Raw genomic sequence first — 27,894 nt, 5'->3', positions numbered from 1 at the left:
ACCTCGGGGCGGGCCTGCCCGCGCGCCCCGCCCCCCACCTCTGCGTGCGCACCGCCTAGTGCCCGCCTCTGTGAAAGACTGCTGGGCGCTTGCGGCCGGGTTGCTTCACTGGCTGCGGAGGGTTCACCGCGCACTTCTCCCTCCTAGCAACTGAGCCGTCTGGAAGTTTGAAGCCTGCCTCAGGTAGGCTGACTCCAGAGATCCCGGGAGAGCTCTTCTGCCGTGCAGGAATCGGCGCGAGCTGATCCCGGCGCGGGACAGCACCACCGTCGGTGACAGACACCGCTCCCTCCAATCACGGTTGAGGTGGCTCGCCGGTCTGCCCAATGAGCTGCGTGCCTAACGGGAGTAGGGCGGGCGGCGAGGCCGGCAAGGAGCCGGCTCCCGCGCTCCGGGCCGCATGGCCCGGCGCGGCTAGGGAGACGGGCCGCAGTGGACTTGGGACAGCGGGGAAGGCCGTGGGGCCGGGTTTGCGGGGCCCGGCAACGCCCTTTTCAGCGTGGCCTGGCTCGGCTGACCAGGAGACCGGGATCGCTCGTGGGATGCAGAGGGCCGTAAAGCTCGGGAGCTCCCTCTGCTCATCCCTCCGCGAGCCGTCCCGGGCGGCTGTCTCTCCATTTGAACTGCCCCGGGCCACGTCCCTCCGGCCTCAAGGCATGGCCGTAGCCACGCGGGGAGGGCGTGCGAGGTCCGAGACGGGCCGGTCGCGGTGGGATGGGTTCGGCGGCCTGGCCTCCGGCCCCTCCGGCGCGCCCCTGCTCCCGTGGCGGAAGGGGCCTTGGTGCTCGCAGGGCCAGTCCCCTTCGGCCCCACAGCTGGCCGCCTCCCTTCCCGGCCAAGAGTGAAGACGCTGCGTTTTAAAGTTCACTACGTTTGCGTGGCGCCCTTACTCATTATGATTTTGAACCCTCAGCAGTCCTGTGGCACAGGCTATGTGGGATTCTCACCCCCATTTTACAGATGTAAGGACCAGGTATGATGTGACAGGTCTCTGTACAAAAGTGATGGAGCTGAAACTGGACCTCACAACATTTCACAAAACAGAAGCTGTTTTTCATCTTTGTTGAATTCCTCTAATGCATCTTTATTTGTTACTCTTGTGCCTGAAAACCTCCTGATGTCTCCATCACCTTCAGAATAAAGTTCAGATGGGACATTCAGGTTTCCACATGATTGGGCCTCTTGCCTACGTTTCTAACTAATTTTCCTCTCTTTCCCTTCCCTCCTCCCCCATCTCTCATCTTGGTCCTACCTCTGTTTTCTGTAGTTAGCCCACCTTCCTGTTCACTCTGTTCCCTTTCCCATGCTTTCTGTAGTTAGCCCACACCTTCCTGTTCACGCTGTTCCCTTTCCCATGCTTTAAGTAATGCAGTCAGTCCCTCAGGGCCCATTGCAAGTCTCTGGCCAACAAAGCAGGAGCAGTCTATGCCCTCCCTCTCCCTTTGGATTTCTCTTACCTTCTAGGTGAGCCATGGTACTTTACCGTGGTGTTGCCACTGAAAGCTTTCTGCTCTCTTTTTCCCCTTTTATCCCCTTCCAATGTTCTCTCTGCTTCTGCCATCACTGGATTACTCATTTCTTTGAAAATGTTTTGTCTCTAACTGGACTGCTAGCAACTTGAGATATGGGCCCCAAAGTGTGGCACAGTAGCACTTGACATAGTGGGTAGTCCATGAACGTGAGTGGATGTGTCCTGTCAGACCCCCACCTGGTCTTTGAGTGCACTGAATATTTATTGCCAGGTACTGTGGGAGATTGCAGGAATCACCCCTAAGGAGAGGTGTAACCTTCTCTCGGTAAAATTGGGGCAAATCAAATGTAAATGGATGAGATGAGTTTTCTGTATAAGTAACTCACTCTGTAACCCACTCAGTGGCTGAGGAATTTCTAGGAACATCTAAAATTTAGTCAGTGAGACCATGCGTAGCCACAGGGATATGCCAGGCTAGGACATAACTAAAACATAGGCAAGTCTACTACTCATGTATCAGTAAGTAACCATTCAAATGTTAGGGACTTGGGGTCAAATAAGTTTGGAGAAACTGCATACTTTATACCCCTTTTTGGAGATCACATTGAATGTCAACTTATTAAAGGCTCCCAGAGGTCTTGCATTAAAGAAACCAATTGACTGTTAACATTTCTCTGATTTATCTGTCTCTAAAACCCTTTTTGGGAATCCCATATGCATTTTGTAGAAACCAGGAAGTGTGATTTTGAAAATGCTGCAGTAGGAGATAGAAAGAACAGGACATGGTTGTGATGTCTTTCTTGCTGTCTGGGGGGGAAGACATTCTAAGCATTCTTATCTCCTTGCCAAGTGTGTTCATGCCTGCCTTGGGGAGGAGCGGGATGGGGGAAACGGGACCCGTTTCCTTGTTCCTTTTCTTAGCTATTTTTGTTCTAATTTGGCTTCACAGGAAGTGTTCCCAGAGGAGGACCTGACCGTGCCAAAGCAAGCATTCTCTTCTACTTGGTGATTGTGTTTCTCGTTTTGATCACATCTAGGTTTGCTGACCAAAGATGTTTCTGGACCTCTGATGCTGGGGCCCAGTGATACATTTTCCCTGATCAGCCTGTCGCTGTCTCCTCCACCTCTTGCCTATGCTATTGTTCAACCTGCCCTTTGCCTGTGCTGTTCTTCCATGCATCCATCCATCTCTTTTATCTCTCATCAAGTTTGTTTCTTCCAGTCCCTGCCACAACTGTCCTGCTTTTGGATTTAATCTGTCCTCTTTGAGTCCTCTGCCCATTATGTGCTTCAGACTGGTTTATTATCTGATGTTCCTTTCCTCCAACATATAAAGCTCTCTTTTGGGCACACCTAAGAAAGATTGCTGGCAGGAGTAAGTGTTAAATTACAGAACAGAACTACCTTTAATTAAAAGATTTTTAGGTGTAGCTGCAACTTCTTTTAAATGTTGAGGTTCTTTCCTCTTATTCAGTCTTCTGTAACCTAGAGGAGCTGTGTTTTTTGGTGGTTTTTTTTGGTGCTACATTGTAGTTTAGCCAAAGACACTTTCTTTTATGGGGAATCAGTGCTCATCCAAGAGTGAAATTGTTTTCCCCATGTAGGGAAAATAATGAGGCACCTGCGTGTTATCCCATTGTCTGGTGGTGATGTCAGCCAACATTTGGGGCATAGTGTTCTATCAACAGCTTGAAGCTGTTTTTTTTTGTTTGTTTGTTTTTTTATTAGGTTGACTCAGGGTTGTTGTTTGTCAAAGCTTAAAAAAAACTATGTTATTTGATTAGCAGTTGTTTTTTAATCATTTGACTGAAGCAATTCAGTGATCCAAGAACCCACATAACAACATTCTGAAACGTGACAGAGAGGGAAACAGGCTCCAAAGAGGTTATAGCTAATAAATAGCAGAGGCAGTATTTGAACCTAGATGAGTTTGATTGGTTGAGATATATTTTATCTATAATTTTTCCTTCTCCCAGGTCAAAAAATGAAGTACATTCTAGTTACTGGTGGTGTTATATCAGGAATTGGAAAAGGAATCATTGCCAGCAGTGTGGGCACAATCCTGAAGTCATGTGGTTTACATGTAACTTCAATTAAAATTGACCCATATATTAACATTGATGCAGGAACATTCTCTCCTTATGAGCATGGTAAGAAAAATGCTTTCTTATTTTTTCTTTTAAAAATAATTGTGTAGTATGTGGAAGAACATGGCAACCCTTGGAAACTATATTTTGCGTAACATAACATCCATTTCTTGCCTTCTAAAAAGGTCCTTATAGTAGAATGATGCTTTTCTCACCTGGACATATAAGAAGCAGAAATCTTAATATGCAGTGTAGTGATTAGAAATAGGGTACATGAAAAAAAGTTATAAGGAAATAGATTTTTCCCTGATACACGAAAGAGCTTCATAAAAGCAAGTGTGTGAGGTAACTTACTTTTAGAAGTTGTGAGTTCTCTTCGATAGAGATGGTCATTCAGACATAGGCCAAAGGACCACTTTGTAGGGATTCAGGCAACAAATAGATGCTGGTGATATGTAAGCTGGAGAATCAGTTTGCTAACAGATTGGATAATAATATAAATGAGCATCTTCTGAGGTGAGTGAAAGTGAAAAGTTGAAACCATTAAGGGAGGGTAGGAAAAATAGCACTTTTTGTTATTGCTGAGTCCCTTTCAACTGTGTCATGTGTGACTGGATTACCTAAAAGATTAATCACTTAAAATTGGGGGTGTATGTTGAAACATACTTCTTAAGTTTTTAAATTCTGTTTTCATGCCCCTACTTTCTAATGCTGAGGTAAAAATCTATAAGGATGAGTGTTACTAGAGTAGAAACCTTTATATAATAAATAGGAACAGGAAAACATGGACATACTGTAGCAGTGTTTAATACAGAATTCTTGAGCAGAGAATGAGCTCTCTCTCTGAGGGGGAAAATAAGACATTCTTTCCTTTCCTATTTTTGAGCTTGTCTCTTATTGTGATGGTAGGAATGAACCATTCTGGGCAAAATTTCTAGTATGACGTTTCAAGGAATGAATGTTAAACAAAGGAATGGGTGAAACCCTGCAGTTCACAACTTTGTTTAGGACTAACGTGTAGCCCAGAGGCTGGCTTTTAGAATCAACATGACCTTAATGTATATATCATGCTTAAGTTTTGAATCAAATCATGCTTTTATCACACTTCAAACCTTGCTCTGCTCAAGTAGGAGACTTGGTTGAAAACATCAGATGCCATACTAACTGTAGAGTCCCATATGTCCACAGCCCTTTGGGCTGTAGTTTCCTTCCATTCTGTACTGTTTCAAGAACTCTTCTTTCAAGAACTCTTCCTGGTTTAGACTGAATTTGTTGACAGACTGTAAGTGTGAAGTGATCTTTTGGAGAATGGGTGGTGATTTTTCTTTCTTTTGTGTCCTCTATTTAGTTTCCTAGAAGTAAATTTCTTTGCTTCATGTATATGTGATGCAAATTTTGTTCTGTTTGAGTGTTTATATCTTGGTACGCAAATTATGCCATGTCATATGTATTTCTCACTTACCCTGAACATTTTCACTGTTTACCACAGGCGAGGTTTTTGTGCTGGATGATGGTGGGGAAGTAGACCTTGACCTGGGTAACTATGAGCGTTTCCTTGACATCCGCCTCACCAAGGACAATAATCTGACCACTGGAAAGATATACCAATATGTCATCAACAAGGAACGCAAAGGCGATTACTTGGGGAAAACCGTCCAAGGTAATACTGGATTTGTCTACAAGGTTTACAAAATCCTAACCAGTTGAATTTCTTTAGTGTATTGTTAGAGAACCATGCCTTCAGTTGAAAATTCAGGTTTGTATGGCTGTTTACTCAGAAAATAACTTGAAGAAGCCATTGCTGCTCTGTGGATGGCATTGGAGCTGGCGATCCAGCGGCATGATTGGAGTCCAGAGAGCTGTTGTCTTTCTATAGTGATGAGTGTGAAGTGATGAAGGCAGCTAGACTAAGGCAGTGAGCCAGACTATGTGTGTGTGTGTGTGTGTGTTGGGCATTTGGGGCTTACTGTGTATGTTTCAGCAGTGATAAGGAAAAGAACGTCATGCACATTGGTTTTCAGACTGGTCATCGGTGCTAATGAGCAGGCGGAATTTGAGCAGTGGGTCTCTGGGTCCTCCTGAGCTTTCACCAACACAGCTTCACTTGTCTGTGTTTGCTGTGTTGGCATTTTACACAGCATTCATTTGAGAAAAGTGCTGCTTTGAAAAGGGTGGGGTTGGAAAACCGCTGGTCTAGTATAATGGCATATGTCCACATTTTGGGGGCTGCTGGAAAGGGGCTGAGTTATGAGTTGTGAGAGTAAATCTGCTTTTGGCTGTAGACGTCACTGCACTGGAGGCCGAAGGTCCTGCTGGCAATGGGCAGCTCCAGACCAGATTCAAGGTCACATCTAGGTCTTAGCTCTGCCACTTACCAGTTTTATGAACACAGATGGATTACTTAACCTCTTTGAGATCTAGTTTCCTTTTCTGTAAAATGGAGATAATAACAGTACCTACATCTCTGGGCTGTGAGGAGGATTAGAAAAGCTAAGTCAGGGAAGTGTTTCTCTTGAGTTCAAAGGGATCAATTAGAAATTATTGCGATCTTCATCATACAGTTTGTTGTTCCAGGCCTCCAGTATGTTTGTCCATTTATTTATTCATCAAATATGTCTTGAATGCTTATGGCGGTCTAACTTGCCTGGGTGCTGGGAATACTTGATGAACAAGACGAAAGAGGCCATTGCCCTCGTGGAGCTTACCTTACGGGAGAGACAAAAACAAGCAGATGGAACAAGACGTCTGATAGGAGCTGTGACAGAAGTAGAGTGAAGAGAGATGGAGAAAGTGGTGGGGAGAGCCAGTTTGGACAGGTGGTCAGGGAAAGCCTCCAAGGAGAGGACATGTGAGCCAAGAGGCCAGCCATGAGAGGAATGGAAGGAAGAGGCACGCATGGCACATACAGAGGCGCAAGGCTGCAAAGGACTTGGTCAGGGAATGGCAGGGAGCCGTTCAGGCTGAGCACAGTGACCCAGGGGGATGGTGGGAGAGGTGGGTGACGTGGGCTGCAGCCAGGTCATATGGGGCCTTCTGGGACACAGCCTGGAGTTTGGATTTTACTCAGAGCATAAACATGGGGAGTGGTGAACTCTGATTTGCATTTTTAAAAGATCACTGGCTGCTATGTGTGGAATAGATAATGAATATCCTGGTGCTCAAGGCTATATACATAGCAAGTTAAATAGTCATTTCTGCCCCTTAGGAATTTGCTATTGGAGCCTGACAGCTATGATTTTAAACAAAGTGTTCAGTGATAGCTGGCATTTATTGAGCACTGACATGCTAGGCATTCTGCTTAGCATTGTGCCAGTACTGTCTCCGCATTTCCACAGCTTTATGAAGTAGAAGCTATTATCTCCACTTCATGGATAGGGAAATTGAGCTTAAGAATAGTTAAGTGATTTGCCGAAAGATCTATACCTAATGAGAGGTGGAACTGAGATGTGAATCCAGACATTCTGCGTCCAGATGCTGTGCTCTGGGCTACTCTGCTGCACTGTACTGTCTCTGCTGTGGCTCGTTTCCCATTGGGGAAAACTGGGAACAATGGAACAGGGTCCTGGCTCATTCCTGGGAAAGCATCCCAGGTGTGATGTGCTCGCCTTCAGCTGTAAGCAGTAGGGTGGCCATGTGGTCTGGTATATGGTTGTGCAGCCACGGTAGACCCTGCACAGGGGCAAAAGTGCTAATGTGGGTAGGATGCCACTCAGCCCTGCCTTCTTGTCGTGCTTCCTTTAAGCTACAACTTGGAAATTTGGAAAGGAGGCCACAGGGAGTATGAACCCAAAGATCTTTTTAAAGACCATTTTAGAGTGGTCTCAAAAATGTTTTTGTGACCCCTTTGCCTCTCTGTGCAGGCAAGGAATGCAGCCATTTGTTGTCACAATAGGTGTATCTGCCTCATCGATGCTGACGGAAAAGTATGAGTCACATGCTTCTTTTCTCCTTCTCAGTTGTCCCTCACATCACAGATGCCATCCAGGAGTGGGTAATGAGACAGGCATTAATACCTGTGGATGAAGATGGCCTAGAACCTCAAGTGTGTGTTATTGAGGTGTGTATGAGTCTTTTTTTTTTATTAGTTTCAAGTACACCAAACAATGTACTTACTAGTTAGACATTTATCGTTTGTATCCCTTACACAGTGACAACCCCTTCTTCCCATCCACTACTCCTCGGACATCGCACACAGCCATTATATTTCCACTGTCTCTATTGTATGAGTCTTTTCTAAAGTTCACGATGCCCGGGTAGGTGACCAGCTGTACATTCTTACCTCCTTAGTCATCAGCAGCTGACAATAATTTCCAGCGAAGTCCTTGATCCTCCTAACTGTGAGGTGGCAGGTGAGGGCACTGTACCAATCATGTGGAATGACTGTGCCCTCGAAAGATAGACTTTGTCCAGTGAGTTTCGTTTTTCAGCATTTATACATTCATGTAGTATGGACTGTGACGCATTTTCATCTGTCTCTTGAGTAAGTCAGCCAACCTTTGGCTTTCCTCTGACAGGAATATTCATCTCTGAATGTATGAGCCTCCTTTAGTTTCAGTTTCTGGACTCCTGCTTTGCTGATTCTGGCTGCTGGATCTCAGTGTTCCTGAGAAAATAGGAGACTCAAAAGTTCCGGCAGTTTGTTTGTAATTGATGCCTTTTAATATAGAAATTATTTGTGGCTAAGAAAGTAGATAAGATTTAGGTTTCTTTGCTTTATGACTGTCATACAAATAAAATAATTAGTACATCTTTCACCTGACTGATGTGGAAAGATCCATGATAACTTTGGGGGAATGGTAAGGCCATCCAAAAAGTAATCTTTTAGCACAAAGAAATGTCTAATTACTGTTAACTGATGTTATACGGACCCAAAGATTTCTCATTATACTGTTACCGATCAAGGAATTGAGATGACAGAGTGCAGTTGTTAGAAAACTAAACCACGAGAGGACCCTCTAAAGTAACTTTGTTCTTTCAGCTTGGTGGAACAGTGGGAGATATAGAAAGCATGCCCTTTATTGAGGCCTTTCGTCAGTTCCAATTCAAGGTCAAAAGAGAGAACTTTTGTAATATTCACGTCAGTCTAGTTCCTCAGGTAAGGCCTTCAAAACTTTCCTTTGTGGGGATGGAGAAGAGGGGAGAAAAAGATGATTTTCACTCCTTATCTGTTTTAAATATTTAAGGTGCAGGAAGCAGGGAATAAAAAACTACTTTATCAATTTTACATAATTATCATACTTTTTGTAAAGATCCAATGGGAAACATTTGGAAAATTAATCAGGAAACTTGTAGTTAAAGAAAGTGGATTGAACATGTCTGTTTGTCTTTACCACATAGTGAAACCCCACGACAACTAGAGTAAAGAGAATATTTTTTAAGACAAAAATTCACAAAGATAAATACTGTGAGAGGAGTTACCTGTAACAAAAATTAGGAAAGTGGGTGGACAATGGAGAAACTGGCCTAGCAGACCTGGGAGAGCTGAATCCTAAGCCTACAGCAGGAGAAGCAGAGAAGGAACCCTGTTTGCCCTGCAGAACTCCTTACAGCTCAGGAATGCGCAGTGTCTGGAGTGGGGGTGAGAGTGGGACTCGTAACTGCTGTTCCAGAAGCAGTTAGTCCCCACATCTCCTTTCCTAACGTGCACAGTGGGGCATCAGCCCCTCCCCCACATTGGCAGAAGACTGTAGGTTTTTCCTCTGGAGAGGGTTTCTGGATGAGCAAACTCTAGGGACAGTTGAGGGCAGTAATACTGAATTAAAGACATGGGGGATCAGTGTAATTTTCTGCTCTTGATACACCCTATCTTTTGTTGCTTGATCCCCAGAATCATCACAGCCAGTCTTGCACTGTCCACATAGGCGAGTGTAAAATACTTCTTGGTATATATGACTAGCTTAGGAGGAGAAAACACGCTGCGCTCAGGGGCACCCCAGTGAAACAGGCCAGCCAGATTCCCACAGTGAGGATCCTGGTGGACAGGTCCATCCACTCACAGAACTTCCAGTTGGCTTTTAAATATGAGCTGGCAGCCTGTGATCACCAAACATTTGGAGAAAGTAACATGCAAGAGACCAAAACAAAACAACAAAAAGAAACTTAGAAGAAATTGAGGCTCGGCAGGGAGCAGGAAACTTAAAAAAGAAAACAAAACAACCTGTTGTTAATAACCTGCCATTCCTCAGAATTGAGAGGAAATAAACTGCATTCATTAAACAAGAGATGGAACTCGAAAGAAGGGAACATTCAGAGAACAGAAAAGAATTCTTGGAAATTAAAAATTAGATGGCAGAAATAAAAAATTTAAGAGAAAGAAGGTATTTAAGAAAATACTCTAGGAAGTAGAGCAGAAAGATTAAGAGAGAGAAAATAGGAGAGAAAAAGCAAGAAAGTTAGAGGACTGGTCCAGGAGTTCCAACATCCAAATAATAGGATTTCCAAAAAATAACAGAAATGGAAGTAAACTGAACCAGGTGTCTGCAAACTGCCCCATAGACTAAATCCACTCCACTCCCTGTTTTTGAAAATAAAATTGTATGGAAATATAGCCACACCCATATGCTTAGGTATTGCTCATGCTGTTTTTTTTTTTTTTTTTTTTTTTTTTTTTTTTAAGATTTTACTGGGGAAGGGGGAACAGGACTTTATTGGGGAACAGTGTGTTTTCCCCAGGACCCATCAGCTCCAAATCAAGTTGTAGTCCTTTCAATCTTAGTTGTGGAGGGCGCAACTCCACTCTAAGTCCAATTGCTGTTGTTCAATCTTAGTTGCAGGGAGCGCAGCCCACCATCCCTTGCAGGAGTCGAACCGGCAACCTGGTGGTTGAGAGCATGCGCTCCAACCAACTGAGCCATCCAGCTGCCCGGGAGCTCAGTGGCAGCTCATTGTCCTCATTCTAGTTGTGAGGGCGCAGCACACTGGCCCATGTGGGAATTGAACCAGCAACCCTGTTGTTCAGAGCTCGCGCTCTAACCAACTGAGCTACCCCTCTGCCCCGTTCATGCTGCTTTTGTATTAAAACAGCAGAGTTGAGTAGTTGTGACAGAGACTGTTTGGCCAACAAAACCTAAAGTATTTATTATCTGGCCCTTTATAGAAAAAGTTTTCTGATTCCTGATTTAAACAATTCAAGGAAATATCCAGACATGAGTTTCTAGAGTGAAAGGTCCCACTGAATGCCTAGCATATTCAATGAAAAATGACCCACACCAAAGCACATCACTGAGATTTTAGAATAGTGGGGCAGAAATTCTAAAAAGCTCTAAAGAGAAACATCAAGAATCGGTATGGCATTCAGCTTCTCACCAGCAATATGGGAAGCTAAAGGAATTAATAGTAAAGCTGTTTTCTTAAAATTTCTTGGGGAAAATGATATCCAACTTAGAAATCTATACCCAGCAAACGTATTTGTTAAGTGTGAGAGGAGAATAAAGATAATTTTTGTACATAGAAACTCAGCATACCAACAAAACAAAAAAATCAACCAAGGAAAACAAACATTTGAACCAGAAAGGAAAAGTATGGCACATAGTTTAATGGTGGATAGTATTTAAATACTCAAAAGTATGTGAACACTGAAGAGTGATCATAAGATGGGGGTTTCAGGCATAGGATGGGTGCACGTGTAGTAGTAGAGAGAGTGAGTTCTCATCTAACAGGGGAATCAATAGAAAATGCCTTAAACTAAATGTCAAGAAGTAGCAATGAAGCATACCAGAAGGATCAGTTAAAAGAGCAGAGGAGTTGCTATCTCTAGGGTTTGGAAAAGGGCATAGGGCAGATGAGGGCTGGTGCCGCTAATCTTTAGGACAAGCTTTGTAGAACTATTTGACTCTAAAATTTATGCATATGTAACTGTGACAAAACCAAAAACTAAATTAGATAAATGATCAAATTATCTATTTCCCTATTAAAAGGGATTCAGGGAAAATTTTTTAGCATGGAGGAATTAACGTTTTTTTCCTTTTGTATGATAGCCAAGTTCAACAGGGGAACAGAAGACGAAACCCACCCAGAATAGTGTTCGGGAACTCAGGGGCCTTGGGCTTTCCCCAGATCTGGTAAGGTTTCCTGATTACCTAGTTTCAGCATCATCTTGTGTGCCCAATTAAAATCTCTCCTCCATGGCAGACGAGCCCTTTATTTTCTTGGTATGCTTTTAGTTAATGGTGGAGAAATTGGTCTAATACTTTGAGCTGGGGCTGTAGTTTACAAAGGTTTCCTTACCTGGCACATGTGAGGTCGTGTCTTATTTCTCCTCTCAGCCAATCATTTATTTTCCTTTCCCCCTTTCCCAAGAACATTGATCGCGGAAGCCCCAGTTGGCTCTGGTAGTTCAGTAATCTGTCTGTTCCTTTGTACTGCCACTCTTACGTTTCTCTAATTTTGGATTTAGGAATTTAGTTTTGAAAACAGGTAATATTTTCATAATTTGCATGCATTGTGCTAGGAGTTAGCTTAACAGTGTGATATGTTTTAATTTCAATCAGGAGAAAAACCCAGCTCTTTAATCCCTTCCTTCTGTCTAAACACCTTATTTTCTTTACTGCCAGGTTGTATGCAGGTGCTCAAATCCTCTCGACACCTCAGTGAAAGAGAAAATATCAATGTTCTGCCATGTTGAACCTGAGCAAGTAGGTAGAAATTCCATCTTCATGTGAATCACTTTTGCTTCTAATTATTCTGAAATCTCTTAACCGTTTTCGTAAGGCTTGTTATTTTAGAATTGGAGACTGTAGACTGTTCCCTAGAAGAACTGATAACGCATTGGCTCTGTGATTCTGCATTACTTATGTCTTGTGGTTCCCCGAACATACTTCAACCTCTCCTGCCTCTTTCCCCACTTTTTGTACTATTTGCCCCAGCCATGCTGAATGGGTATCTCCTCCCTCTCTCTTGGCCTAATGACCCTTCTATTCATTTTCATCCTTTGGGGCTCAGCTAGGACACAGTACTGTTGGAGAAGCTTTACCTGCCAAACCTCATCACCCTAGAACCTCAGGTTATTCCTTCTCTAGGCTCACATATACTGGTAGTGAGCCCATCATACTGCCCCTTTATGTGCGCCTATGTGTGTGTATATGTTTGTCTCCCCTCATAGACTTTGAGCTTCTTGAGGTCAAAGACCACCGCATTCAACTTGATGTTTCTGGTGCCTAATATGTAAGGTGTTGTAGGCTCTGAACATACTTTAGGCTGTTTTGTTACCTGTGCTAATAGAGGGTATCTATGGTACAGGAAATTAAAAATTTTGGAACCTATAATACATGTAAGCGTGGTTCGTGGTGTAGAAATTCTAGTGGTGATAAGTTGAGACTGGCTTGGTCAAGTTTGCCTGAAGGAAGATAGAAGGGAAGGTGAGATCGAGGGATTTATGATTAGGTTATGGACGCTTTGTTTTAGTGCTAGGTTATTTGAGGATCGGGAGACAGAGCAGGGGAACCGAGCTGGCCTAGAGAGGGGAGAAGCAGCCAGATTAAAATAAGAGAAATCTGTTTATAAGACTACTAGTAGGTTAGTATGGAAGTGAATATAAAAACATTAAAACCATTGGCCTGGCATTGAAGTGAATAGAATAAGAGAAAAGCCTTTGACCATTATGGAGGCAGCTGTCATCTCCATCTCCGTGATGGGTCAAGCTTCAGGGTGTGAGGGTAGCCTGGGGCCTGAGGTCTGTGTTCCTGGGTGTGATTCCTGAGCTGGGAGCTCTGTCAAAGGGATTCTGCTTCCTACTAAGTACGGGGAACATCAGAATAACTTCATTGTTATGAACAGCCTTCTTATCATGCACTTCAGTTGTTCTACATATTTCTATCCTAGCAAATGAAGGCAATTTGTTCCTGTAATAGAATAGCTTGTCATTAAAATTATTCACCTTAAACATGTGACAAGTATTTCTATTTTTAAATTTGAATTTTAAATCTTATGCCTGTTTTTTTTTTTTTTTTTTTTTTTTTTTTTTGGTTGAGAGCCCACTGGCCCATGTGGGAATCGAACCGGCAGCCTTCGGAGTTAGGAGCATGGAGCTCTAACCGCCTGAGCCACCGGGCCGGCCCATCTTATGCCTGTTTTTTTAATTAGATTGCTTATCTTGTGTTATAAGCGTTCTGTATATATTCTGAATATAGATCTTTTATCAGAGATGATTTGCACGTTTTTCCTCCCAGTCTGTGGCTTATCTTTTATTTTTCTTAATGGTATCCTTTGGAACACAAGAGCTTTTACATTTCGATGAACTCCAATTCATCCTTTTTTCTCCATAGATGGTGCTTTTGGTATCACACCTATGCGCTCTGTTTAACTAGGGTCATAAAGATTTTCTTCTGTGTTTTCTTTTAAAAGATTTATAGTTTTAGGTCTTACATTTAGATCTAGGATCCATTGTGAGTTAACTTTTAAATAGAATAACTTTTCAATCAATGTTGAAATACATCTTTTTGCCTATAGATATCCAGTTGGTCCAGCCCCATTTGTTAAAAAGACTATCCTTCAGTAATGTTCTATAATTTTCTTTATAAAGGTGTTGTTAGATTTATTTATCTTTGTAAAGTTGTTTTTTTAGATTTATGTATAAGTATTCATAATTTTTGTTATTATATGAGTGGCACATTTTTAAAAATTATATTTCCTGATTAGATATGATGCGTGTATAGGAAACCTGGCTGACTTGAAGTCTGGCTAACCTTAGTAAAATTCTGTTAATTCTGATTGTATACCTGTAAATTCCCTTGGTTTTTAAAGATAAACAATAATATTGTATGCAATTAGTGGCAATTGTGTATTATTTTCCTATTCACATACGTTTTTTTCCTAATCTAATTGTAATGACTAGTATATCGTTGACTAAAAGTAGTGATAGTGGCCAGTTTTTCCTTGTTCCAGACTTTATATATTAAGCATTAATATTAAATATCAAGCTAAATGGTGTTTGTTGTGGGTTTTTTATATTTTCACATTTTCCCTAATATTCCTAATTTACCAAGCATTTTTATTATGAATTGATTTTGAATTTTTAAAAAATCTGCATCTACTGAAGTAATCCCCCCACCCCTATTTAATCTGTTCATGTAGTGAATTCCACTGTTAAATTTTCTAATGTGTTGGCTCTCAAACTCAGCTTTCAAACATGCTGATGCCTACCTCCTGCCCCCAGAGATGGGGTGGGGTGCAGCAGCAGGTTTATGGATTTTTAAAAGCTTCCCCCAATGATTCCAATGTACAGCCAAGTTTGAGCAGCGATATTCTGGGGACGAATCATACTTGGGCATGATTTCTTTTTTTTTTTAAACTACATTTGTGGTTTGGTTTGTGTGTTTTTGTTTTTTAACTATTTTTGCATCCATGTTCATAAGAGATTAGCCACTATTTTTCTATTCTTCTTGAGTTGGTTATTGGTAATTTATGTTTTTCTAGAATATTGCCCTTTTTTTCTGTTTTCAAATTTAGAAGTTATTTTCCCAAAGTTATACAGCTTGTCAGAGGCTGTCAGCCTAGTTAGTTTTTATTAAATAACCTTTGCTCATGTTTTACCAGGTGATCTGTGTCCACGATGTCTCGTCCATCTACCGAGTCCCCTTGTTGTTAGAGGAGCAGGGGGTTGTAGATTATTTTCTTCGGAGACTTCACCTTCCTATTGAGAGGCAGTCCCGAAGAATGCTGATGAAGTGGAAGGAGATGGCTGACAGGTTTGCCTCATAATAAGGAGTTGGCAGTGCGAGCCTTATTTCTTTTGTTTGTGGGGGCTCAGGGAACTCAGCCCTTACTTGTGCTATCAACTCATGTTAAAAAACGTCTTAATGGTAAAGTGGTGTTAAGAAAGGAGCTCAGCCTGTATGTAGTTGCATCATGGATGAGGAGGTCCTGATAGAGCTGGCGCAGGTCCCGGGTCACCAGTGAGTTCCGATTACACATCTGTCATCCTTGTGTCCCATCGACTGGAAAATCAATACCAACAGGCGTCCTAGTGGCCGTGTGTTAGTGCACATACCCGAGGCCCACACCTATGGCTGGCCGTGGCTGCAGCACTCATGAGTAGCACCCCAAATATCTGAGCTGTCTTTGGGAATACCCTACACCAGCAAAGAATCAGCAAGGATGTCCAGTCTTTTCTTATTACTGCTGCCAGAATTCGGCACTTTGAGAACTCCCCACCCTGCTTTCCTCCTCCTAAAGCTCTGTGATGCCCACACATCACATCAGATATCTTCACACACTGTCTCAGCACTGGGCGGGCCTTAGCTGTAGTTGCAAAATCAATATGATGATATTAATAAACATTTGGGGGGGGCACTTATTCCATTGCTCTGTGATATTTACTTTCATTTTGACCTTTTCCCTTTGAGTCTTTGCCCATTTACATGTGTTTTTTTTGTAGCTACAAAAATGACACACAGTGTTAGGATCTTTTTATAAAATATAAACATTTTTGCTCAGTTACTAATTAAACTTTATAATGAATTTTTTAATGAATATGGACTATTGTGTGGATGTCCTATAATATATTTCACTATTCTCTTCATCACATTAACTCTTGTAAATTGTCTGTTAGTGTCTGTTAATTTTTTTACCCTTTGGGATTTTAACTTTTTTTTTAAAAACAGTATGTGTTTTTAAAGGGATTTTGAAGCCATCTCTTTGTAACAGCTTCTAAAATCCTATTTTCTTAAAAAGCCCGCCACATTGATCTGAAAATTGTTTCCTCTTTACTGTTCATAGAACTCAGATAATGGCCACTCCCATTATATTCTTCTCGAACTTGTTTTTCTTCCTTTTAAAAGGGAATTTTGATCTCATGGTTGTATGTACATTCCAAGTAATTTGGTGTTTCTTGACCTTTGTTTGATAGATACGATCGCTTGCTGGAGACTTGCTCGATTGCTCTTGTGGGCAAGTACACCAAGTTCTCAGATTCGTATGCCTCTGTCATTAAAGCTCTGGAGCATTCTGCATTGGCCATCAACCACAAGCTGGAAATCAAGGTAAAGACGGAGGGGCAGGTACAGCTGAGGTGTGACCAGGGAGGCCATCCGCAGTCTCACAGATGCTTTCTATTTTTGGAGCTCAGAATTTCTTTTTAGGAATAAAAAGGTCCATGGTGGGCTATTGGCTTTGAGAACAGTAGGGTGTTTTCAGGAAATAAAGAAGGGGAGAGATGGTCAGAGTAGAAGCTGAGAGAGAGAGTGCTTGCATCTGAATATCAAGTGACCAAGTAAAATTGCTCCATGGGAATGGGGGAGCCCTGGCTGGCCAGAGGCACGTTGCACAATTGCTGGTAACCATTAGCCTCGTCTGTGAAGTGGGAGTGCTAATATCCACCATGTAGAGCCTGGAGGTTTCTCCAACATACGTGTCCAGTCGCCCAGCCGGTGCCTGGAGCATGAGCGGCACCGGTAAGTAGTCATGTGATCCGCTCTGCGACACGCTGGGCACAGGCTGAGTGGCTGGAGTGTTGGCGTGGGCCCTGCCTGGGAGTTAAATGATTTTGAAGGAGATGCTTAGAGTTGGAAATATAAGAAAGATTTTAAAGTTTATTTTTAAATTATTAGGTTTAAATATATTAAGACGATTATTTTAAAACTTTTAACATTGAGAAAGATGGAACATTGATAATACTTAGAAATTCTAAGAGAACCCAACTCTGGAGTCACGAGCTACTTCTTTTCTCCCCGTCTGAATCCCTCCCAGTACATCGATTCTACAGACTTGGAGCCAAGCACCTTGCAGGAGGAGCCTGTGCGCTACCACGAAGCCTGGCAGAAGCTCTGCAGCGCTCAGTGAGTGGGATCTGCCTTTGTCTCCAGGGGCTTGGGGGCTGTTTTAATGGGCAGAGTGCTGTGCTTTCATGTGCTAGTTGTTTACCTATCTTTTAATTGTTGGAAAGACTGCATACTGCATGATTTAAGCCTTACAAAAATACAGCTTATCAATGTGATTGGATGTGAAGAAAACTTGTTCTCATTCATTGCTGTTCTTTGCTATATGCATCTATTGATGAGGCTTATTTAAAGATTTTTCATCTGGAACGTGGATGAGTACCCATCTGTAGAGTCTCATGGTTTGTTTTCAGCAGCTGTTATTTGTAATTGTAAAACATTAGCAAGAATTTCTAGTAGTGGAACAATTGAAGGTTATGGCACCACACAACTATGATTGAGACCCTAGGTCAGTGTGGCACTCGGACCTGACAAGGAAAGGCCCCCGTCCTACTTGGGGGAGCGCATTAAGCCAAGAGGTAAAATAATTGCATCTGTGTTAATATATATTAAAAATTAGGAAAGAGTCCGTGCCTGGGAAAAATACTGTGCAGTAGCAGTATTATAATTATGTATGCCATCTTTTTTTTTACTTGTTATAAGCATTTTATAATGTTACCAAGAACAGTGCATGGTTTTATGTGTGCCTCCTAAGTTCTTAGTGTTTGCATACAGCTCCTTGCTGGCCCTGAGATGAGCCATAGTCCAGGAGAAAGTACACAGAGTAACTTCATGGCATCCTGTCCTGGAAATGGCTCCTTGGGTGGTTATTGCGAGCTGGCCTTGTGGAAAGCGGGATCACCTTGTCATGTGCTCTCTTGGACAGTGGAGTGCTGGTTCCAGGGGGATTTGGTGTTCGAGGGACGGAAGGGAAAATCCAAGCAATCGCCTGGGCTCGGAAACAGAAGAAGCCTTTTTTGGGTAAGGAGTAGGAAAGAGCAAGGAAGGTACCATGTGGGAGCCTGTAAATAAAACGGGATTGACAAAACTGAGCACAGGTGCTGTCTTTCCAGAGAGCAACTCAGGTCAAAGCCTTTTTGGTTCTGTTTGGGAGAAAGTCCTTTAAAATGGAGAGTTTAAACTTGTGCGCTGCATGTAGATGTGGCATTTTCAGAGAACGAAATAGGAGTTAGGAAATCCTGTCCATTTATGGAACCCAGCTGCGGGGTGGGACATGGGGGATTGTTTTCCATCCTCACTTGGAACACAAGCTGACTTATTGGGTTAAGTGATTCGGGACGCTTTGTGCTGTAAATTTTACTAGTTTTCAGCTTGACCAATTGTAAGTGGGAACTTGATGGGAGAGGGCAAACTTGAATTTTTCAGCACTGAATAGAATATTGTTTGTTTCTAAAATTGAATGACTTCTAAAACCTGGCATCTTCATATACACTTAGATCCAGTGTTTAAAATCCGATACAGATGAAACATAACAGGGGTGCTTGTGTGTAGCAGGAAGTTATGAGAGTTTGTGATCGGAATGCTGTGAACACACAGGACACACAGTCCATGGCAGGCCAGTGGGAAATGCAGGAATGTTGCTTTTGCAATGGAGTGTCATTTGTGTTTCTCTCCTACCTGCAAGGCGTGTGCTTAGGAATGCAGTTGGCAGTGGTTGAATTTTCAAGAAATGTGCTGGGATGGCAAGGTAAGCATCTACTTAAAAACTTGTTAAATTCTTGCTTAAATGTCCTGGAGGGCGTGAAGCCTGGTGCCCATTGGGAGATTGAGAGCCATGCAGAAGATCAGGCCCGGTCACTCAGTACCTCGTGGGGTGCTAACGGGGAACTGCTGTGTTTGTTGAGGGAAAGCAGGGTTCCTCCAGGGGAAACCCAGAAAGAAGGGAACACCGCTGAGCAAGCAGCCTGGGCTCTCTGCCCCTGCATTTCCTGCTCTGCAGATTCTTGAACTTTGGTTGCCATGGCCACCATCCCTGAACTGGTGTCCAGAGAGAAAACTCTGGCCTATGTGAGGCTGTGCAGTTATTATGACTTTGGGCTGTAGAGCTGGTCAGCCCTGGGCTCAAATTCTGACTTTATCATTTTATTGTGGGTGATTTTAGGCAAATTACTTAGGCTCTTCAGGCCTCTGTTTCTTCTGTAAAATGGGGTAATGATGGTACCCACGTCACAGGGTTCTAAGAATTAAGTGAAGCATTGCATGTGAATAGTCGCAGTGCAGGGCTGGCAAATAGGCGCTGTGCCTAGCTAATTGTATCACTGTGTCCAGACCACCCCAAAATTCAGTGATGGCTTCCAACAACAATGGTTTGTTATTTCTCCGTGTTCTGTGGGTTGACTGGTGTTCTGCTCCATGTGGTGTGTCTGAGATGACCCTGCCCTGCATTGAGCTCTGCCCAGCAGGGACATCGCAAAGATCTCTCCACTCAGTCACTAGCTCAAACTGAGCTTCCCCACAGCCTGGAGATCGACTGGCTTCCAAAAGGACCAGCCCACTGTGCAAGCACCTATCAAGCTTGCTCATGTCCCATAGCCAAGCCCAGAGTCAGCAACGGGAGGGGTGGAAGAGAACAGCCACAAGGTGTGAACACGGGGTGCTGTTCATTGGGGTCACCATTGGAAGAGTCTGCCACAGTCCCTTTGTTCTCTGTAGCCCAGCTGACAAATACTAGGTTTTCAGAAAGACCTTATGAATTCTAAGAAAAATAAACAAAGCAACCTGAAGGAATGTACAAGTGGTCTGGCTGTACAAAGTACATGTGTTCTGTGGCCAGCTTGCTGTTAACAGGCTGGGCTCAGTTCACATTTTTTCTGAGAGGCTGCTTCCTAATAACACCAAGGGCTCAGTGTTGTAGGCAGTGTGCCCTTTAGTTCTGGCTTCCGAGCTGGCACGTACTATCTGACCACTCACCACCCTAGAGCTATCCCTCTGGGCTCCATGGACCCTTTCACAGCCATCGCCTCCTGCCACCCACTCGGCCTCCCAGGTTGGGTGAGTGACCTGGTGATGAGCTTCCCATCCATTGAGCCCTGGCCTTGGCTTAGGCCCAGCACTAGAATGATACCGAGTATATTTACATAGAAAGAACCAGACACAGTACCAGGAGCGTGGTGCTTTTCCTTTTAATCTTGAGTGATTTTGCTTATGGTTAGATGGTAAATTCAGTAAAGGATAGACAGGTTATTTGAGTTTTGAAATCAGCGAATTTTGATTTAGCTGTTGAGTGAGGCAACTGAGTTAGGGCAACGTATAAGATACTGAGGATGAAAGAAATAGTACTAACCATTTTAGAGAGAGTGTCTGAAAGGAAAGTGAAAAACATTGAGATGTGTGAGAACCGTCATAAGATGCTTTATCTAAATAAAGATTATTAGGTTATGTCAGTGGTTTCCATGTCCCCCTTTTATCCAGCTGGACCCCTCTCCCAGAGAGTTACAGATTTAATGGAACACATTCACCTGCGTGTGGGTGTTTTAGATCTTAAAAATGTCAGTCCTAATTTTTGTTCTGATCACTGAATGACTTTAAACTTAGGAAGGAAATTGTGATTTAGTGCTTAGGAAACAGTTTTGTTTGTAATTATTTTCATAACACAAGTATTTCGATTTTTCAGATGCCAATTCTACAGAGTTTGACCCCAATACCAGTCATCCTGTGGTGAGTCCAGTGTTTGAATCTCACCAGGGCTTAGAAGGGACGTTTATGAAAGTGAAAGTGATTGATGATGGTTAGAGACAGGAAATGAGACCAGTTGGGTCCACCCCAAAGAATCCTGAGGTCCTGTACATTCAGACCTACTGGATAGGAAGAACTTTTATTTCTCATTATGTAATTTCTCACTACTCTTCCCAGTTTGCCACAGAAAATTTTAAAGGCTAGTACCACCCCAGCCGACTAGGGGGATCCTGAGTAAAATAATTCTCCATCCCCATTCTCCTTAGCTCCCAGGAGCACTTGATAACAATACTGACACGGAACACTTATAGGCACTGATTATGTGCCAGGCACTGTTCTGCTCTATGTATGTTGATTCATTGAATCCCCAACAACCCTGGGCGATGGGCATATTGTTAAAGCACTGCTGGAATGCAGTACTGATTTGTTCCATGGTCACCAAAGCTTTTCGAGGCTACATACCTCGTGTCATATCTCCTATCAGAGGAATGTGGCTCATAGGGAGGCGCAGTGCTTGTGTGTGTCTTTGAACCCCCAGCCCAGGGGTGGCAGGCCTGTTCTTGATGCTGAGGATGCTGTGATAAAGAAGATGGACAAGGCTCTTGATCTCAGGGCACTTTAGCAGCTGTGTATATCCTTTGCACCGGAAATTGAACTTTGCTAGTACTAAGACCTCAGGAGGAGAAGAGCAAAGGATGTGAAGTGTGGTGAGGGTGGGGGTGGAGCAGGGCACAGACGGAGTCCTCGAGGTTAGGCGGTGCCCAGAGGAGCATGGGAATGAGCAATGGCTGGACCATCGTGGCTGCGGTGCCTCGGCCTCTCCGTTCCTCAGACGTTCACTGAGCAGCTCATCAGTCTAGTGGAGGAGACGTGTCATAACATATCCTGTCTGGTACCCAGGATGCTCTGTTAGTCTTTATGAGAACGTGCTACAGCCTAGCAGCACTTACGATCCAAAGTGCTGGGGTCAGGAACGGCCCCTAAGGGAGGAAGCAGCTGTGTCTGGTCCTGTAGCTCATGAGGACAGGCTGAAGGATCCAACCCCTACCCCACGAAGGTTTAAAAATGGCTGGTGGGAAGCATTTCCTCCTGTGACCACATCCCTTACAAGGAGAGGCCGGGGGATGAGAGCCTCCTCACGGGGTTAGGTCCTTCAGTGCCGGTGGTCTCTCTCAAATGGAAGCAGAATTTGGCAGTGTGTGTTTGTTTTTTGAACATGTCCAGGTCATAGACATGCCAGAACACAATCCTGGGCAGATGGGCGGAACCATGAGGCTGGGCAAGAGGAGAACCCTGTTCCAGACCAAGAACTCCGTCATGAGTAAGAGCTGCTTCCCCCGGGCCGGGCCTCCGGCTCGCCGCCTGCAGGATGCATGTCTTGGGGTGCTGCTGGGCTCTGGCGTTTTGGGTTCTGCTCTTGCTTTTGAAGTTTCTTTCCCCCTTTCTAGTCGTGCTCTTTTAGGATGTACTGTAATAGGCTGAGCAGCAACGTGGGTCTTAGAAAGGTCACAGGCAGTGCCCTCAGGGAGCAGGGGACCTTGGGTGTGGACGTCTCACCAGAATGAGGAGTTAGGTGAAATCTATAGTAATCAGTTCCTTTCCTATGCGATTTGGTTGAACTGGAGGAAACTGCCATTCTGTGTGTGTGTGTGTTTATTTTTTAAAATTAAAGCTTATTGGGGTGACAGTGGTTAGTCAAGTTACTCAGGTTTCAGGTGTACAATTTCATCTATGTGTCATATTGTGTGTTCACCATCCAGAGTCAGTTCTTCCATCATCATGTATTTGATCCCTTTTATTCTCATCTACCACCCCCCTCTTCCCTTCCCCTCTGGTAACCACTAAACTATTGTCAATGGCTATTGAGTTTTCATGAAACCACCATTTTTGTGGGACAAAAAATAAACTACATTGTCAATTTCATACAATTCAACCTAAGTAGATTTAATTCAAAAAGTAGTAACAGGTGCTAAAGATTTAGGGAAAATTTGGGAGGAAAATATTTAAGAAAATGACTCTAGTGGGTTTTCTTGCCCACTGGGAGACTTCTGTCTGTATTAGTCTGCTTGGGGCTCCGGTGGCAGCATAGCTGAGTCACTTGATTGTAATGCGGGGACTCTGGTCCCGCTCCCCGTGCAAGGACGCGGGACATGGTGAGGCCAAACAGGAACACCCACGGAGCCATAGATAGGGGAGTCATACCATTATATTTTCGATGGCGGCTGGTCGAGACACAAAGGCAAACATCCATCAGTTCCCCAACGAGGGGTCTTCCTGCACCTCAGTCTCGCTGGCGGCTGAGCGAGACACAGGAAGCAGGAGCCACACGATCCGCAATCCACAATCCGCTGGCTAGCATAGCCACGGCAGATATTTTTATTAGTGGCTGATGGCCAACTGATCACAGCTGATGGCCATCTATTGCCCGAGCCAGCACCTTTCCACGTGAGGTCAGGAGCCTGGAAACCGCTGTCTGGGACTCTGTCCCTCCAGTGATCTTTCCGTCCTTCCATTGCTAATGTTCTGTGGAGATCTTACCTGGCAGCCACAAATGAGTCTGTAAAGCAGCCCTCTTGCAAATGCTGCATTTGTTCACGGGCAGCCAGCTACCAGGTGCCAAGGAGCCTTGAGAGCTGTGACTTAACCCCACAGTGTGGCCCCGGGGTCATCTGTGTGCTCTTAAAATAGGGCTTCGGATGTTTGGTGCATGCTGATTTGTTAGCCAAGACAGTTTTCAGCAGAAAAATGCTTTGTACCTCAGAAATCATGTCAAATCATGTTTTGAAGGTTGGTGATGAAAGTCTGTTTCTGTTACAGTTTTCCTTGGTGTGGACAGAGTCAAGATTCAAGAATTAGCCTAAATTGTGCTGCTACAGACGGGTAGCTGTGGTTGGCAGGAAAGTCATAGAAATAACCTTCAAAAGGCCTCGCTGTGTAGATGCTAAGAAGTAAACTGGGAAGCAGGATGTGGTTGTGAATAGATGTGTGTGTGAGTGTGTGTGTGAGTGTGTGATCAGAATTCTTTATTTTCGCCAGGGAAACTGTATGGAGATCCAGATTACTTGGAAGAGAGGCACCGCCACAGATTTGAGGTGAGAAATTGAGCTTTGTGACCTGTACGTTTTTCTCCTTCTGTTACTCTGGAAACACAGTAAATCGAGAGGCCAGCACAATTATTCTTCATCCTTCAACAGGTGAATCCAGTCTTGAAAAAATGTCTGGAGGAGCAAGGCTTGAAGTTTGTTGGCCAAGATGTTGGAGGAGAGAGAATGGAAATTGTGGAGTTGGAAGGTGATTGCTTGGGCAGTTGTATTTAGTGGAAAAGTTAGTAAGGTTTTCTTGGCATGTGGGAAAATATAAAAGTATTAGTTGCTGCGCTTGTCCTAACAGACTTAGGAAGCAACACTGTCTGATGAGGGGAGGGGTCTTGATGAACGAGGTGTTTGGAGCCCGGGGGCACCGGGGGTCCGCGGGATGCGCTTTGTGCCATGGCCTCCCGTGGACAGCCGTTTCACTCCGGCCTCACTTCCTTGGTCTCCAGAATGAGAGTTGGGACTTGGTACTTAAGCTGCCCTTCTGGTCTGATGTGACGTACATGACTCAACCCCTTGGAAGTTCGGGCAGCCAGTGTCAGGAACCTGGAGAGGAGGTCCCTTCAGACAGGAGGGTGACCGCATTCTGGAGAGAGGGCATCAGGTCTCCCGTGCTTTGTGGTTACCTTTACACAGTTGTTTTCAAATAATTTTAGGGTCTGTTAAATGGGAAACATTTAACAAGATATTTTTCTCCTCTTTGACATATTATGTGTACATAAATAATGAAGCTGTTTCTTTTGCATTTCTGTTTCAGACCATCCCTTTTTTGTTGGAGTTCAGTACCACCCCGAGTTCCTGTCCAGACCCATCAAGCCTTCCCCACCCTACTTTGGCCTCCTTCTAGCCTCTGTGGGGAGGCTCCCGCATTACCTCCAGAAAGGCTGCAGGCTCTCGCCCAGGTGGGGTCATGCTTCTCTGGTCCTTCAGGTGGTCACTGATTCGTTACAGCAGGCCATCATCCCATTAGTGACAAGCAGAGCCACAGGAGCTGGGAGCTTGGCTGGGTGCTCCTCACACTGACATGCAAGTGACCTCTCCTTCCCCAGGGCTTTCTCAGGCTACTTCTGTGCTGCCCATGACCTTCCCCCGGCATGGTGGTCAGGTTCCCCTCTCTGTAGCATCTGGGTTCCAGGATCACATTTGTAAGTAGGACCCTGTGGTCCAGGGGGAACTGTGGTTTTTCCCAGGGTGTTGGCCACAACCTGGGTGGTTTCATGCCCCAGTGCACCTTCATCTGGAACCAGTTAGTTACCCTGAGATGGTGGTTAGGGTATCGTGATTGAAGTATAAATTGAATGCGTATCTTTTGTAACTAGAAGAAACTCTACAGCTTTATGCTAAATATATAACATAGTAAAGAGTCTTTCTGATCTCTGCTGGGTGTAGACGAGTGTCCCTGTGGCAACGGTGGCTACAAAAATAGAGAAGTTGAGCGAGTTTTTGGTGGGAGATGACGAATGAACTATCTGAATTCTGCAGGGACACCTATAGTGACAGAAGTGGAAGCAGCTCCCCTGACTCTGAAATCACTGAATTGAAGTTTCCATCAATAAATCACGACTGATGGTAACGTATGTGATATATTTAAGCTTTAGTTTTTGGGTTTTTTTAATGGAGATAACACTAGAATTGTAAGACTACCCACAGTTTAGTGTTGAAAACTTTTATCTGCCAGAGAGTGAAGGTGGTAGAGTCAGCATGGGTGTCAAATGGGGAAGACCCCTCCCTCCCAAGTGCAGGGCAGTTATCCACCCTGCTTTGGGGGCTCCAGAGGGAGGACACCTGTCACTGGGCGATTGTCTCCGTACAGATTCAGGTGTGAATGTGACCCAGTCGGGGGGACCTGGACTCATACCCCTTGTTATTTCACATATCTGTAAACCTAGAGATCCTGAATAATATGGCATGTGTCACTTTTGCAGAACCTAAAGCTTTCATCAGGAAGTGTCTTAAACCTGATGTATACAACACCTTTATGCTGATTGCCACTTATTCTGGAATCACTTACAATGCAAACAATTATTGAACAAGCTTTGAAGGTTTTACAGGGACAGGATTTGTACGTGTACAAAGTGTAGCAGTGGTGGGTACTGCCGTGAATTGTATAAAGTCCTGTTAGGATATGTGCCTGAGCTGTATCAGCAGAAATTCAGTCTGCTGGTGAGGGTGTCAGAAGGGGGTTTGGGGTGTCAGTCAGGAGTCTGTGATGTGGTGTGGTCCCATGTGTGGAGGGTTCCCACCTCCGGGAAGATGAGCCCCTACCCAGGGTACGGGCAGGTAGGTAGCACACCTGACTGCACACCTTGCATTCTCCACCAGTGGGCCTCTGCATCGCACAGGTCTGGTGGAATGGGCACGCGACTGTTCCCCTTCCGCCTTGGTTGATTAGCCACCTGGCTTGTGATCGCCTCAGCAAGGTGGGCAGGTGGGAGGAATAGGTTGTATCGGAAGGAGGGCAGTGGTTGCTTACTCTCTGCCGGGTGAGCATTGTAGCCCAGATGGGCTCGTGAATCCTCCCCACAAGATCGTGTCTAGAGGCTGTTTGATAGTCCAAGAAACTGCCACAAAGACAAAGGACGCTTTAAAGGGGTAGATGTTTGGTCAGTTCGATGGAATTGCAAACGGCCTCTCTCAGCAGAGAATTCGATCAGTGGCACTGTTAGAGGCGGGGGTGCTGTGAGAAGAACGCTTGTATTGAGGCGGAGCTAGGGGTTCCTGCAAGAGCTTGAAAATGTCTGATTCTATAGCAATTATAAATTTAGCTTGTAATTAGGCTCTTACTACTGGTCTTCAATGAAAAACAGGCATAGGTTACCCTAGCAACTGACTGTAAATTCTAGCTTTTTTTACTTTAAATACATATAATCATATAATTGCTAATTTTTTTTTTTTTTTTTTTAAGTAGGGGTGATTCTTCAAGAGAGCCTTCAGAGTTTACAGCTTTGATTTTACACTCGGCTTTTGACACTTCCTTTAAATTATGTTTTTATTAAGAATATTTTATTATGGGGGAAAGGTGTTTGGAAAACTGTGTGTGACTTGCATGTCCCATCATGTATATCTGCTCCTACGCAGTTGTGCTCCCTGATGTGTTGACACTGTCATTCTTAGTCCCCCAGCCTCAAACGAGAAGCAGGTGTCTGAGCAGGAGCGGTGACCCATGGGGCTGGTGGAGTGCCTGTCAATCGCCGTGTTTCTCCAACTACCTCGAGTCATTGTGGATTTGAGGGTGTCACCTGTTGCCTCCCCAGGGAGGCCTAGAGCATTGTAAACAGTGCCCCACAGGGGTAATTTTAGCTAATGCTTACAACACTTGGTGCTGGTAACCCGAGGGCACTGCTTGCTGCCAAGAGCCGTGGGATCTCTCAGTGCCAACTGTGGCTGGTACTCATTGTCCAAAGGGATGGTAAGAGTTTGGTGTGTCACATGAAATGGCAAGAAGTCTGTGTCTCTCTGAAGTGTGACTTTTAGAAAACCCTGTCCTCTGGCCGTGCTTCTCTCCTGGGGCTGGGAAACACTCCTTGCATCAAGGGGTCACTTAAAAAAGAAAGAATCTTTGGGGAAACTGCCTCTAAAACCCTCTCACATGTACACAGCTTTCCTTGAGGGGGACTTCTTCCTTCCAGGATGTTACTGCAGTTGAAATGCAATATGAAAATCTATTTTCTTTATGTGATGTAACGATAGGCACAGCTGTGTGCCCATTATATTCTGGCTGGTCTTGGTGTATACTCTAACTTAAGAAATAAACAATGCAGAACAAGAGACACACTTTGTAATGCTCCTTATGTCATGGCTGGGTGGAAAATGTCTAAGCACGGTGCCAGATGTGCCTGTGTGCGGTCACCTGAACT

General features: G+C 44.2%; 1 protein-coding gene across 7 annotated transcripts; it reads left to right on the top strand.

Moving 5' to 3' along the window:
* On the top strand, positions 1-27,808 carry CTPS1 (CTP synthase 1). Of its 7 annotated transcripts, XM_081056286.1 has the most exons (21): positions 47-183; positions 2,421-2,476; positions 3,448-3,621; positions 5,048-5,218; positions 7,515-7,615; positions 8,537-8,653; positions 11,535-11,618; positions 12,111-12,191; positions 15,091-15,242; positions 16,403-16,535; positions 17,242-17,330; positions 18,136-18,230; positions 18,895-18,957; positions 20,884-20,927; positions 22,170-22,266; positions 23,982-24,037; positions 24,140-24,236; positions 24,795-24,939; positions 25,087-25,182; positions 25,520-25,606; positions 26,946-27,806. In XM_081056286.1, the coding sequence occupies exons 3-20, from the start codon at positions 3,456-3,458 to the stop codon at positions 25,602-25,604; spliced, it is 1,872 nt and encodes a 623-aa protein (XP_080912412.1). In that variant the 5' UTR covers positions 47-183; positions 2,421-2,476; positions 3,448-3,455; the 3' UTR covers positions 25,605-25,606; positions 26,946-27,806. The 7 variants fall into 7 exon arrangements, with proteins under 7 accessions (XP_080912411.1, XP_080912412.1, XP_080912414.1 ...); XM_081056285.1 differs by lacking the exon at positions 2,421-2,476 and having other exon boundaries at positions 1-183; XM_081056288.1 differs by lacking the exon at positions 2,421-2,476 and having other exon boundaries at positions 54-183; positions 26,943-27,808.
* The last annotated feature ends 86 nt before the right edge of the window (positions 27,809-27,894 follow it).

The sequence above is a fragment of the Rhinolophus hipposideros genome (genome assembly GCF_964194185.1).
Source record: "Rhinolophus hipposideros genome assembly, chromosome: 8".
Taxonomy (NCBI): Eukaryota; Metazoa; Chordata; class Mammalia; order Chiroptera; family Rhinolophidae; genus Rhinolophus; species Rhinolophus hipposideros.
The sequence above is the reverse complement of the archived record's forward strand: the minus strand, read 5'-3'. Positions and strand labels throughout refer to the sequence as shown.

Coding starts and splice junctions, on each gene's coding strand:
- CTPS1 (XM_081056288.1), top strand. CDS start 3,456: ATGAAGTACATTCTAGTTACTGGTGGTGTTATATCAGGAATTGGAAAA. Junction 24,038..24,139: donor GGCACCGCCACAGATTTGAG/GTGAGAAATTGA, acceptor ATCCTTCAACAG/GTGAATCCAGTCTTGAAAAA. Junction 24,237..24,794: donor GGAAATTGTGGAGTTGGAAG/GTGATTGCTTGG, acceptor TTTCTGTTTCAG/ACCATCCCTTTTTTGTTGGA.